This window comes from Geospiza fortis, unplaced genomic scaffold (genome assembly GCF_000277835.1).
Source record: "Geospiza fortis unplaced genomic scaffold, GeoFor_1.0 scaffold10, whole genome shotgun sequence".
Classification (NCBI taxonomy): Eukaryota; Metazoa; Chordata; class Aves; order Passeriformes; family Thraupidae; genus Geospiza; species Geospiza fortis.
Genome location: NW_005054326.1, coordinates 2,952,947 through 2,965,076, shown reverse-complemented (window position 1 = coordinate 2,965,076; position 12,130 = coordinate 2,952,947). Strand labels below are relative to the sequence as shown.

General features: G+C 41.4%; 1 protein-coding gene across 1 annotated transcript in view; it reads right to left on the bottom strand.

Annotated features, from left to right (window-relative positions):
* Positions 1 to 2,003, bottom strand: part of CREBL2 (cAMP responsive element binding protein like 2) — an 11,671-nt gene extending 9,668 nt beyond the window's left edge. The window contains exon 1 of the mRNA XM_014307035.2: positions 1,834 to 2,003. Within this exon, the coding sequence (XP_014162510.2) occupies positions 1,834 to 1,848 (15 nt within the window). The 5' untranslated portion in view covers positions 1,849 to 2,003. The remainder of the gene's footprint in view (positions 1 to 1,833) is intronic.
* Positions 2,004 to 12,130: the final 10,127 nt, after the last annotated feature.

The following is a 12,130-nucleotide window of genomic DNA, read 5'->3' as shown; positions in this document are numbered from 1 at the left end:
TTTTCTAGATCTGATGTCAAGATATTCTACCTCTCCCTTTATTTCTTGCTATTTCCTTCCAATTTTGAGGAAGGTGTTGACAAGAACCATTCTTCTAATGCCCTCTTAAACCAGACAAGGCTAAATTAAAGAGCACTATGAATTAGGGAAACTTTGCAGCCTGCAAGCTCAGTTCTAAATTCTTTGTGTCAGTCAGATGAAGGCAAACACTGAACTTGGCTGCAGGCAGCTACAGAATGGTCACTACACTACCAACACAATTTATTTGCATGAGTTTTTGCAGGGAAAGTCCTTTCACAGGCCAACCCCCTCAGCAAGGAGGAAAGCATGACTCAGTGGAGTTTTTAGGAGATTTAAAGGACATGCTGACTCCAGGGTAACCACAGTGGCCATAAAATGAGGTATAAATAGTGCTTGCCTCATCCTGACACAGCAACCTGCAATGGGAAGAGCCCTCCTAAGGGAAATGGCATCTCCTGAATGGAGTCACCAAACCCTCAAGGTAACCTGCAGCCTCATGAACTATAAAAAGTGTACTTGGGAGTGAAGATAGCAAGAAGAGTGAATATTCCACTCTGCTGTTTTTTCTTATTCAACTCAACATCAATTTAAAAAAGAAATAAAAAGATCAAAGATTTGACTTACTGACTGGGTAAATAGATTTATTTTATTTAGTAAATGGGTCAAAAAATGTTTCAGGGGAAATAAAAAAGGCATCCTATCACAACTCCACATAACACAATGGTAGACCCAAAATTATTTTTAAATGAAAATTTGGAAGTTGGGTAATAAAAAGAGCCTAAGTCAGAGAGAAAAGAACATAAAAAGAAATAAAAATCAGAAAATGCTCATGAACTATATACACCTCCAGAACTAAATCTTCTGGATCTTCTAAACTACTGCCCAAATTACACAAACTTTCATGCAGTTCCCAGAGTTGTGAGACATCAGTGATGCAGATTTCCCCCACCCTCCTTCACAGCTTTCAGGCAAAGCCTTAATAAAATAAAATAGTACACATGTTAAAATAGCAGATCACCATAAACCTTTCAGAGCCTTACAACCCATTCTGTGGATTGTGGACTGACAAATTACTGATCACTTCTAAATTTCTTTATTCGTAAGAAATCACGTCAAGCATTTTTCCCACTTTGAATTAAGGCAGATCTTCACAGGCTGTGTAACATTGTTCCAATAAAATCCCAGTGGTGTCTCCAGCACACCCCCCAGGATAAGCCATAACCAGCACTCCAGGGAGCTGAACCACCCAGCCTCAGCTGGATCTGCGCTGCACAGCGCTGCAGCGAGCCGGCACAGCCACTGTCCCTGCAGGCCCTGCTTTAGGAACACCCTAAGCAGGAGGGTGGGGGAAGCAGGAGCAAGATCCATTCCTTGGGCACCTCCTCACGTTCGGCGCTGCTCAGCTGGAAGCTTCACACCTTCAGGGATGCCACTGTGCTGCTCTCATGAAATTCTCCCAATGCTGGAAGAATCCAAGCTCCAGCACGCAGTACAAGGCTGCAACCCACGGTGCTGCCCTCGTACCTCACCATTTGTGGTATTTACCCCATCAACCCAGGCTGCTATTGGGAGCAAAAGCCACTGCACCACACCACTGCTGGTATCCAGCCTTTGGCCCATGCCTGGAGGTTTAAGGAATCGCCAGAAGCAGCACCGAAGCGCTGCAAGCAAGAACTAAGCGGGCAACCCTTCCTTGCTATCAGCTGCGGCAAGCAGAGCTCGCCAAGAGCAGATTTCAGAAGGCTCCCTGCACCAAGAGCCTCACTGGCTGCCCTCGGTTCCAGCTCCCGGGCGGGCCCCGCAGGCCCTTACCTTGCTGTCATCCATGTGTGCCGCCAGCCCCGATCCGCCTCGCCGCAGCCCCTGCTCGAGGAGCAGGCGGAGCCGCCCACCGGCAGCCCCGGCAGACACCGGCGCTCACAGAGCCTCAGGGCCAGCCGCGGCCGCCGCCATCGCCCGCTGCCATGTTTGTTTACACATCCGCGGAGCGGCAGCGCCGGCAGAGCGGTGCACGCTGGGAAGTGTAGTCTCGTTCGACCCCGTCGCTATTGGCCGCCGCCCCGACGGGGGCAGAATAAACTACAACTCCCAGCAGGCCCAGCCGAGGAGAGGCGCGGCGATTGGTCCTCGCCTCACCGACCGGGCGAACTGCATTTCCCAGGAGGCTCCGGGCGCTCCCCGGCCTCACCCCGCACCAACTGAATTTGTTGTTTTGTTGGTGGGTTTTGCACTTTGTTTATTTGTTTGTTTGTTTGTGTTTTCTCTAACGCTCGCACCATTCCACGGCTGTTCAGCTGTAACCGCAATGGCTCCGGAAAGATGACCAGGGGCTGGTGGGGCCAGGGCTGCCGGCTCCCACCCTAGCACGGACTAGATGAAAAAAAACCCAAACCAATAACACAATAAATTTAAGTTTTCTGCTGGTTTTTTGCCTTGCTTTGCCCTAAGAGTTCCTGAAGACAGAGCCGAATTTTCCAGGCCACCTGGACACTACTGAGCTCCCCCAAGCGTGGAGCAGCAGTGCCTGTAATCCTTGGAGAATTCCCAGTTCCCCCATTTCCATGTGGGCCCAGGGCTCATGTGGAATCCCTGAGGTGAATCCAGGCCATCCTCCTGTGTCTGTGCCTCCAAATGAGCCCTGTGCTCGCTGGAAGGACACAGGTATGTGAAAAACGCCTAACACTTGTTTTTAAAATTTTAAAAGTTTAATAGTAATGAAGTGGTTATAAAAATAGTAATACAATTAGAGTAATAATAATTTGGACAATTTGAATTAGGACAATATGAGACAATAGAAACAAAGAGTTACAGATGTCCGGGTACCTTTTTCTGGGTAGCATAAGCCCGAAAAAGGACACCCATTAACAAAGGATTAACCCTTAAAAACAATAACCTGTTGTATATTCATACACCTCATACATGATGCATAAATTCCATTCAAATACAGGATTCTGTCTGGTCAGTGTCAACTTCTTCCTCATAATCCTAATGGTGTTGTCCTACCCGAGCGAGGTGGGAAGTTGTTTGTTTCTCCTGATAATGGAGCAATAAATTCTCTTTATCTGAAAGATTTAGGTGTCCTGTGGCTGCTACCTCAGTGTGAGTCCTTTCTTTAGAAAAAAGTATCCTACCTAGCATCGTTTCTATTTTAACATTTTGTTATAACCTAAAACTATATTTAACACAGTACTTAAGAGAATTAATAAAGCATTACTTTCTAACACAACACATATTCATTTTAATATTTGCCAAAAGCCAGTCATAAAAATATGCATTCTTCACAGGTACCCCAGTACACAATGCTCTTCAGCACGGCCCACGTTTCAAGCTGGCAGTGAAATCTGAAGCTTGGCGTGTTTCATGTTGCTGCATGTTTCTTTTTATTCATGCAAGAGTTTCCCATGACTTAATCTCTTTTACATGCAATTGTTAGGGCTGAAGGCTTTGTTATGGGATTTTCCCCCTGATTCACAGACCTTCCTCTTGGAGGGATATGCTTGCTAGATGGCAGAGACAAAGCATTTTCTGAAGCTTTTTTTTGCCCCTCTGTAAGCTTATATGTTGTCAAAGACAAGGCAGTTTGAACACTGCTTCCTATTTGTTTGTCAAAAAAACAATGAATCAGTTCTGGCAACTCTCCCTTGAAATAATAGTAGTAAAAAAGCAGGGATGATCAATGTGTCAAACATCAGCTAATAAAGTGGAAGGAATGGCTTGCTATGAGCTTGTCTCCTGTGATCCCACCCCCATCTTTACCTTCAAATTCTTCCAGAGGGTGGTGAGGCGCCTCCTCCTGCCTTTGGCACTATCCTCGGGCCATAAAGCTGCCTTTAAAAGCCAGCTGGGGGTTTCCCCGGTGAAGGGAAATATTGAGTGGCAAAGAGCCAGCATAGCTCACTTAGGCAACTCTCTGTTGCAACATGAGTGGAGGAAGGAGATTAGACAGAGCCCTGGTGCTGATTCAGAAAGGCCAGAATCCTTTTAACCAGCATATTAAAGTTATAGCTGCATCTTTTCTTCCCACTCGATTGCCCCACACTACCCATCCTGCTTTATGTCACGTAAGAAGCAGAGCTCCCAGCTTCTGACCAGGATAAAGCACAAGTTCCCTGCCTCAGCACTTAAGAGCTTCTGTATGTTAGCAGGGAACAACTCAAACTAAGCATTGCATTCTGCTTTCCCAGTCTGGCCCTGCTGTCCTCCGGGGGGAATTCAGACTTGTGAGTTGAGTGGGAGTCTGTCAGAAAGAACAATTGTGAATGGAACTGGGTATTATTTAGATAGATAGATAGATAGATAGATAGATAGATAGATAGATAGATAGATAGATAGATAGATAGATAGATATGCACATACAGAGAGAGAATAAGATTATGACATTTTAAAGGGATTTTAACTGTTTAAACATTTAAACCATAGTGATGTACACCAAGGAAATCCTACCTTGTGTTACATTCAGTGTCAGAAATTGTTTTGTGCAATAACTATTGGCAGGTGCCTGATGAAATTAGTAATATAGTTTAAAAGAAGGGTTGTGCTTCTGAGATCCAGAGAGACTTTGAGGAAGATAAATAAAGTGAGTTCAGCAATCAGGCAATAGCTTAAAAATCATTGCTTATGTCAGTGTGACTAAAAAAAGAGATATAACTCACAAAGTGATTTTGCACCATGTGCTCATATTTCAACACATCCCAACAGGGCGTTTATTCTCCCCAGATCTGTAAATGTGTTAATTCAGGCAATTCAAAATCTGTTCCTCTGAAATCCTGCCTGAAATAAAAATAAATCTTGCAATCTTTTGGTATCAAGCATTTTGCTGAAATTGCTCCACTGTATACTTGTGGAGTCTTTAGAGATTCAGAGCCTTTGAGATGAGTTCATTTATGGATGTGCAGGCAAAGATAAAGCTAAGATATTCTCTTGTTTGTTTTCCAAATGTACTGAGATGTTAATTGCTTTAAAAGAGCTGCTAACGCATTTGCCACAGGGCAAAGACACTGCAAGAAGAGCCTGTCTTTCAATCCCTTGGGGTTTGGGGATTTTTTTGTGGAACTGATAGAGAAATTGCACTTTTCTGCATCCTTTAATATGATACCCAAGAAATGTTTCTGGAAATAGAAGAAATTCTGTCTTTCAGTTTGTAGACACTGTTCACACTGAGAGAGAGAACACCTTTAACTTGTCATTTAAACCCACCAGTTAAAGCATTTGTCACTGAGGAGTGACCCAAAAAAAGTTTATTTACCTAATATTTTATTTCTTATTGTTGTTTATATAACTGGGATATATAACAATTTGTTGTTGGTTTGTTGGTTTTTCCTTACATTAGAGAAATCAGCTGAAGACCTGGAAAACCTGGTAAACACGTGAACAGCACATGATCACAAATACAGTGATTGATCACCTCATTGGTATGATTAAAAGAAAATTCTGTTTAAAACAAATGTTCTTTGAAAGATGGTTTTTAAAACCTAATTCAGTGTTTGAACAAAGCACAGCACACTGGAAGCCTGATCTGCAACTACTTCCTATACACTGTAAAATTAAATGTTGATAAGGGGGTTACTCTCATATTTGCTAAATTCTACTTTGTGGCAAGATGAGCGCCTTCTGTACTTGCAAATGTGTAAAGTCACATCTACAAGGGGAGTTCTTCCTGCTTAGCTATTGCAAATGTACCTCTCAAGTAAAATGGACTGGAAGATAATTTGGAATAATCAGCTCTTGTCCTGTGCATACACAGAGGCAGAAAAGTTACTGCTTTATCTGGCCAGACTAACTTTCTCACATAAGCAAAATCTTGAGATGGTGCTCATGATGCTTTTATATTGCTGAAGAGTATCTGTAAATTAAAATATTGCATGGAAATGTTTATGCTGTAGTGGGAAAGGAGCTACTTCATATTTTCTAGCTTGTGGAAGGGAGAAAAAGAAGTTAGATGATCCTACACTTCACACATATGATCAGAGGGGAAAACTAGAAGTGGTTCAAAAAGTCATTTGGTTAACATGGATTTCACACAAAATTTAAACTAAATATAAGAAACTGAGAGCCAAGGATCAAGACAAATCACTGATTAAGAAGATGACAAGAGTGGGTTGAAGTTCAGTGAGGTGTGCAAGTGAGTAAAATTTTACCTTGTTCTGAAACAACAAACAAACAGAACAGCACAATGTGCCACGTTCAGGAATGTGAGAGCCATGTTGTATCTGGCACTTGAACAACAGAGAATTATTGCTGCTGATATGGTAATTGCAGAGGTACAGAAAAAAAGTGGGTGGATCATGTGAAATTCATGAAATACTTGAGGTGAACTTACAGCAGGATTAGTCTTTTAATTGTGTACATTGATCTCTATGCACAACTGGTTTACTAAAAAGGCATATTGTTCATTCTCAAGAGGTTTAAAAATCCACTTCAGCTCAGTGTCTCTTTTTTTTTTTTTTTTTTTTGTTCTTAAAATATTTTGCAACATGCTACTCCCCTTTGGCCTACGCAAACAAATATGTCTGCATATGCAAACCTACTAGAGCCACTCAAAACTGCTGCCAGTAGCTGGCTTTTCTGGTAAGAGCATTTCTGGTTGCTTTCCACAAGACAGAAAATCATTTTAAACACTTTTGTCCAGCCCCAGATTCTGTGGCATAGGCTGTGCTCACATTCAAAACATTTACTAATCTAAGTCTGATACTGTTGCCTTGTCCAAGGGCATAAACAAGGTTTCTGCACAGCCTGAGCAAAAACTGAAGGACTTGTATGGCAAGCTGGATCTCTGCACTGTAATTGGGTCAGAGGACTTCCAGGATGACCTTGACTACTGTCAGAAATGCCATTGTCCCTTGTGTGAAGGGTTGGGGCATCACATACAGCACTTAGCCCTGGCCTGCACTGCTCACTCCATCTTAAATCAGCATCATACCTGCTAATTTCTGGTTTGCAACTGTGCTTAAGTGTGTTTGATTTCCTGTGTTGCTGTAGCTGCCCATGAGCCTTGTATTTGTGTTTAATGAGGTTTGTATTTAATGAGACTGCTCATGTGAACAGCACTTACAGGAACTGCACCTCAAAAAGTGTTCCATTAATTTGTACTAAATGTAAATGAAGGATGCAGTCCTGGATAAGACACACTAACTCACAGGGAATTTCATTGCAACAGGGAAAATATGCAGCAGGTACCTGGGAGGTGACAGGCTGCCTGCCTCACCCATCCATATCCAGAGGAAAAAAAAGTGGGTTGTTTCAGAAATACACTGAAAAAGGCACTGTTACCCCTTAACATGTTGTCAGCTCCCTTCTTCATGGCTCCCAAAATGTTCCTGACATGTCCCAGCATTCCCATTCCACCAATATCTCCTGAAAAAAAATCCACCAACTTTTCCCTTCCTTTGGAGAGAGCTGGGGTTGTTCAGCCTGGAGAAGAGAAGGCTCCAGGTAGATGAAAGGGGAAGAACAATAACAGGTAACACTTTTTTTAACATGACTGGGGCTACCACAGTTTGACTCACATGGGCAGGTTGGTTTTAGAGAATGTTACTTTTAAGCATGTATTTTGAAAAATAGGCTGATAAAATTTTGCATTTTACTTCACTGAGCTTGCAAAAATTTGCCTATCAAGTGGGCCAGGTACAACCCACTAAAAAGTGCAGATACTCTTGAATTTCTTTTTCTACTTTTACACAACCTGATGCTTTGTCAGATTTCTTGAAAAGTACTACCGACACTTAAACAATGAATGTAAATACCCCTATGTGTCCCTCTTGGCAACTCAAAGCAAACTGGAATGGCTTCTCAGGTATTTGGATTAATTTAGGTAACAACTAAAATGAGAGACTTAGAAGTTCTGTTAAACTCTTCAGTCAGGCGTATGCCTCTAACTCTACTCACTTTGATCTTGGCACCACTGGAAGAAATGGCATTTAAATTTGCAAGAGTCAGACTGCTGATAGTTCTCAAACTATCATATCAAAAATCTAACAACCAAGAAGATTGCCTACAAATGCACATAAATATCTAATTTTCTCATTCACACACACATATTGTACGCAAAACAATTGTAAACTCCAAACTATCTCTGACTTGAAAACATAATTGATTTGTGGCAACTGTTTGAAGATTTGGAGGATTAGCTGAAATTATAAGAACAAAATTAGAAAATACTGACTAGTTTGCAAAAAGCATTTCAGTACAAGATCAGGGCAGGGGTGGGGTGGGTGTGTATTTGTTTCCCCTGTGTCTCAAAGGACTACAATAAAAACCCCCACACTGAATTCTTATTCTTTCTTTTGAATTTTACCAGACTGCTAAACAAATGTCAGACAAGACTGATCCAAGGGAAGAAGAAACAGACTCTGTGAAACAGAAGCACTGAAATCAAGGTATCTGGGTTTTAAGCAAGTGATCTGCTTTGAACTTCATGATTTCCTGTTAGAATTTGTGTCTTGGGACTATATTGTCCCTCCAGAACTGGGGTAGTAAACCCAGAGCAAGCAGAGCGTTCATTCTCTCCAGGATCCCTTGAGATCCACAGCTATGTGTTCACAGATAGAAAATTCTGGAGTTTTCTCCAAGTATTTTCCACAAGAAATACTTTCTCCAAGTATATTCCACAATTGTAAGGCCCAGGTTAAACTGCAGGAGAAAGCCTGACATACATATGTAGTGCTGATGCCCATGTTAGGTGCTGCTTGGTTTCAAAGGCATTTCCAGGAGCTCATTTAAAACATTTACATCAGTGTGCTGCTCAAATCACTGAAACTTAGAGGTAAGGAGCTAATTATAGATGCTGTGAGCAGACCCACTGGTAGTCATTTCATAGAACTGAATGATGTCATACCACAGAATAGCTTTGCAATCTGCTCAACAGGTGTTTCACAAAAAGAAATGCAAGTGGGGGATTTGCACGGGTGTTTGTTACAGATATTTATTGTTTTTTACCATCTCCAGTTCTTCACACAAATGAGCTATTTATTAACTAACTGTTAGAATGCCAGGTATAAACATTAACCAAGGAAGTGATGAATTTATACAGTGATTGACAGCTGTTTGCTAAATGTTCATTTTGATTGCATACATAGAGGCCTTAGCTCTCTTGTGACTTGTCTTATGGGAAGAAGCATCAGCTTCAGAGCACCGTAAACTTCCTTCAGTGCCATCACTCCCTTCCCACTACCTCTGCCTTTGTTAACGTCCTTTAAATGTCTAGCTGTGTCAGGGAGAGAATTGCTGAATCTGTATTGAGACTGCTATGGAAAATTTTCCCTTGACAGTGTCAGAAATGTTATTCAGAGTTGCTGAGATAGCTGCAACATTCATAAATGGAATACAAGTCACCCTTTTCCCCCTTTAATGTGTTTAGCAGACAGGTGGCAACCCAACTGCTGGGAAATTCATATGTATTTATATCCTTTAACTCTCAAATGATATGAACAAGTAATAGGAAATGTCATACACTGGGTGTATGAGCAATGTCCCCATTAATCAATCATCCAAAATAAATTGGATTATTATGTCTCTTTGTACTGTATTGCGTACTGAAAGAGCAAGCTTGCTTCTTATTGGCTCTGCTCCCTGAGGAGCTTTATGGGCAGAATCTCCTCTTCCATACATGCTTTGGCCAGGCAAAAGAGGGGCTCACAAATGTAGAATACCACCAAGATGCAATTGCTTGGCTTCTGGTGCCAGCATTTGACTCCCACTTAGACATAATTTTTAACTGAATATAGAAGCTGTGAGGCAGCACAGATCCACACCTGAAAAATGAGATCTTAAGTTGCTCTAAACCAGTGATTAGACCCAGCATGTTTTAGAGACAACTGAGATTTTCAAAATGAAATCCAAACAGAAATTATTTTTTAATTCCTAGTTTCAAGAAAGAATGGTTGTTTCACAACTTAGGTTGGTGACTGATGTCGTACACATCAATTCAAAGAATGAATCCGGAATTTGTGAGTTACACTGGAGGTCCCATCTGCCTCAATTCCTGATGATTTTTCATCAGTTTTGGCAGCAGACTACTACTTTTAATGGATATGTCACAGGGCATCCTGTGAGACAGGAACTCACAGGGAATCCCAGAAAAGTGCTGCTCTGTACATTCCTGGAACAACTCACTGTGAATATAGAAAAAAACTCTCAGCAAAGAACATGTAGTGCCAGACAGGTTGCACTCACTACCAGTGTGGTACAGATTCTCACTGGGCAGACACAATCCTTGCAGCCTTGCCCTGAGGCAAATTTATCCCAAACACATGTATTTGGTGGGCACTGTGTGGTAATACATACATGATCTCTCCAGCTTTTCTCAGATCCAAATCCCTGATGTCAGACAATTTACAGGATGGTTTGCCCTCCTCTCTGAACACAATGTGGATTCTATAGCTGTGGTCCCATCAAAATACATTGAAGTGCCTTTAGGAAGCACACACCTACTGAAAAGTCTGATTGAAAGACAAGAATCTCAAACTACCTGAGCATACCTGTGTAAACTACTGAAAAAAAACCAAACCTTATGGATTGCAGAAAAGACAGATGTCCCTGAATCTGTAGTGCTGGCAGTCTGTAAAAATAAATGAAAAATATTATTGAAGTGAAAAATGATTAAAAAACTATAGAGCACCTTGGCATGACAAATCATTCATAAACTATCCAGATGGCTTTGTTTCTTAGTCTTTATATGTTCTGGCTTATACATTTCACAATCTGGCTGCACAACAGAGAAGAAACTAATACAATACAGCCCTTTTGCATCACTCTAGAAGTATTGAGAAACATTTAACTGGGAGTAAATATACCCTGTGCAGCTACACTGTCCATTTATGAACAGCTATGGAGAGTGAGGTGTGTAATTCAGAATAAGACTCTGGGATTTTTTGAAGATATATTTGCTTCTCCATTTGTTACTAGAGATTTTGGTAGTGTTGTTGTTATTGAAGGATTTTTTACCTTCATTCCTTAAATTACATATAAATATGGCCTTGACTCATTTTAGTTCTGGGCCTTTTTTCACACCTTTACCCATGTAAAAAGGCTTCCCTATGGAAATGTGTAAGTAAATGTGATTTGCTGCCATGAAAATATCCAATTGCTAAGCACGACAACAACTTTTATCTGTCCTATAAAATCCAGAAGCCTTACTGCATCACAGGCATGCCCCAGAGAGGCAAAGCAGAGACAGGATCTGAGTATGTTATTAACACCCACTGAGATGAATCAGTTAAAATGCATTGTGTATTTCTGTATGATTATTGCTTTGTGTATTTTGTATGATTATTGCCGTCTCTCTAACATAAAGTTAAACTTGCTTGTAAACTTTAATTGTGTACATGTTACATTAGTAATTTTTACAGCATAAATTCACCTTCAATAACCTGACTTTAGAATATTTGGTTTAGCAACAATAGGATTAACCTTACAGTATCTATATTTGAAAAGAACTGACTTCCTCTTGAAATCCCTTTGCTCATAACAATTTAAACATAGGAATTCCTACACTGAAATTTCATAATAGTGACAGGACTATCCTGATGTTTGACAGATAAAGCTTCAGCCAGGGACACTGATGCACTAAGATTTCTCAATGTAAAATCATAAATAACAATAAATAATAAATAAAAGATACAGGAATCATGAGTGCCCCCTATAACAAATCAGGTTGGAAGGGACCTCTGGAGGCCAGCTGGTCTAACTCCCTGCTCCCAGCAGAGCCAAGCTAACATTCAGTCCAGATCCAAAGTAGACCAGGTGGCTCAGGACCCTGTCTGTTCCAGCACTAACTATCTCCAAGGAGGGGGAAGCCTCTCTAGGCACCTGTTGCAGTGTTTGACCATTCTCAATCTAAAGAGCTTTTCTCTATTGTCAGACAACAGATGTCAACTGAATGACTGACAAAAAGAGCAACTCACTCTAATTCTGCTGGATTGGCAAGAAGGACTGGCTCATGTTGCATTATAACAGTGCCAGATCCACAGCAAGGCAAGTGTCAGGACCACACAGTCAGAAGCTGAGGGCAGGAAACTGTGAGGTAGAACATCACCTGATAAATGGGCTCAGCCAAGGCACCTTCCCAAGCTCTGTGCACCCATGCCACTGACAGATGTTGGTTCTCTCTTTC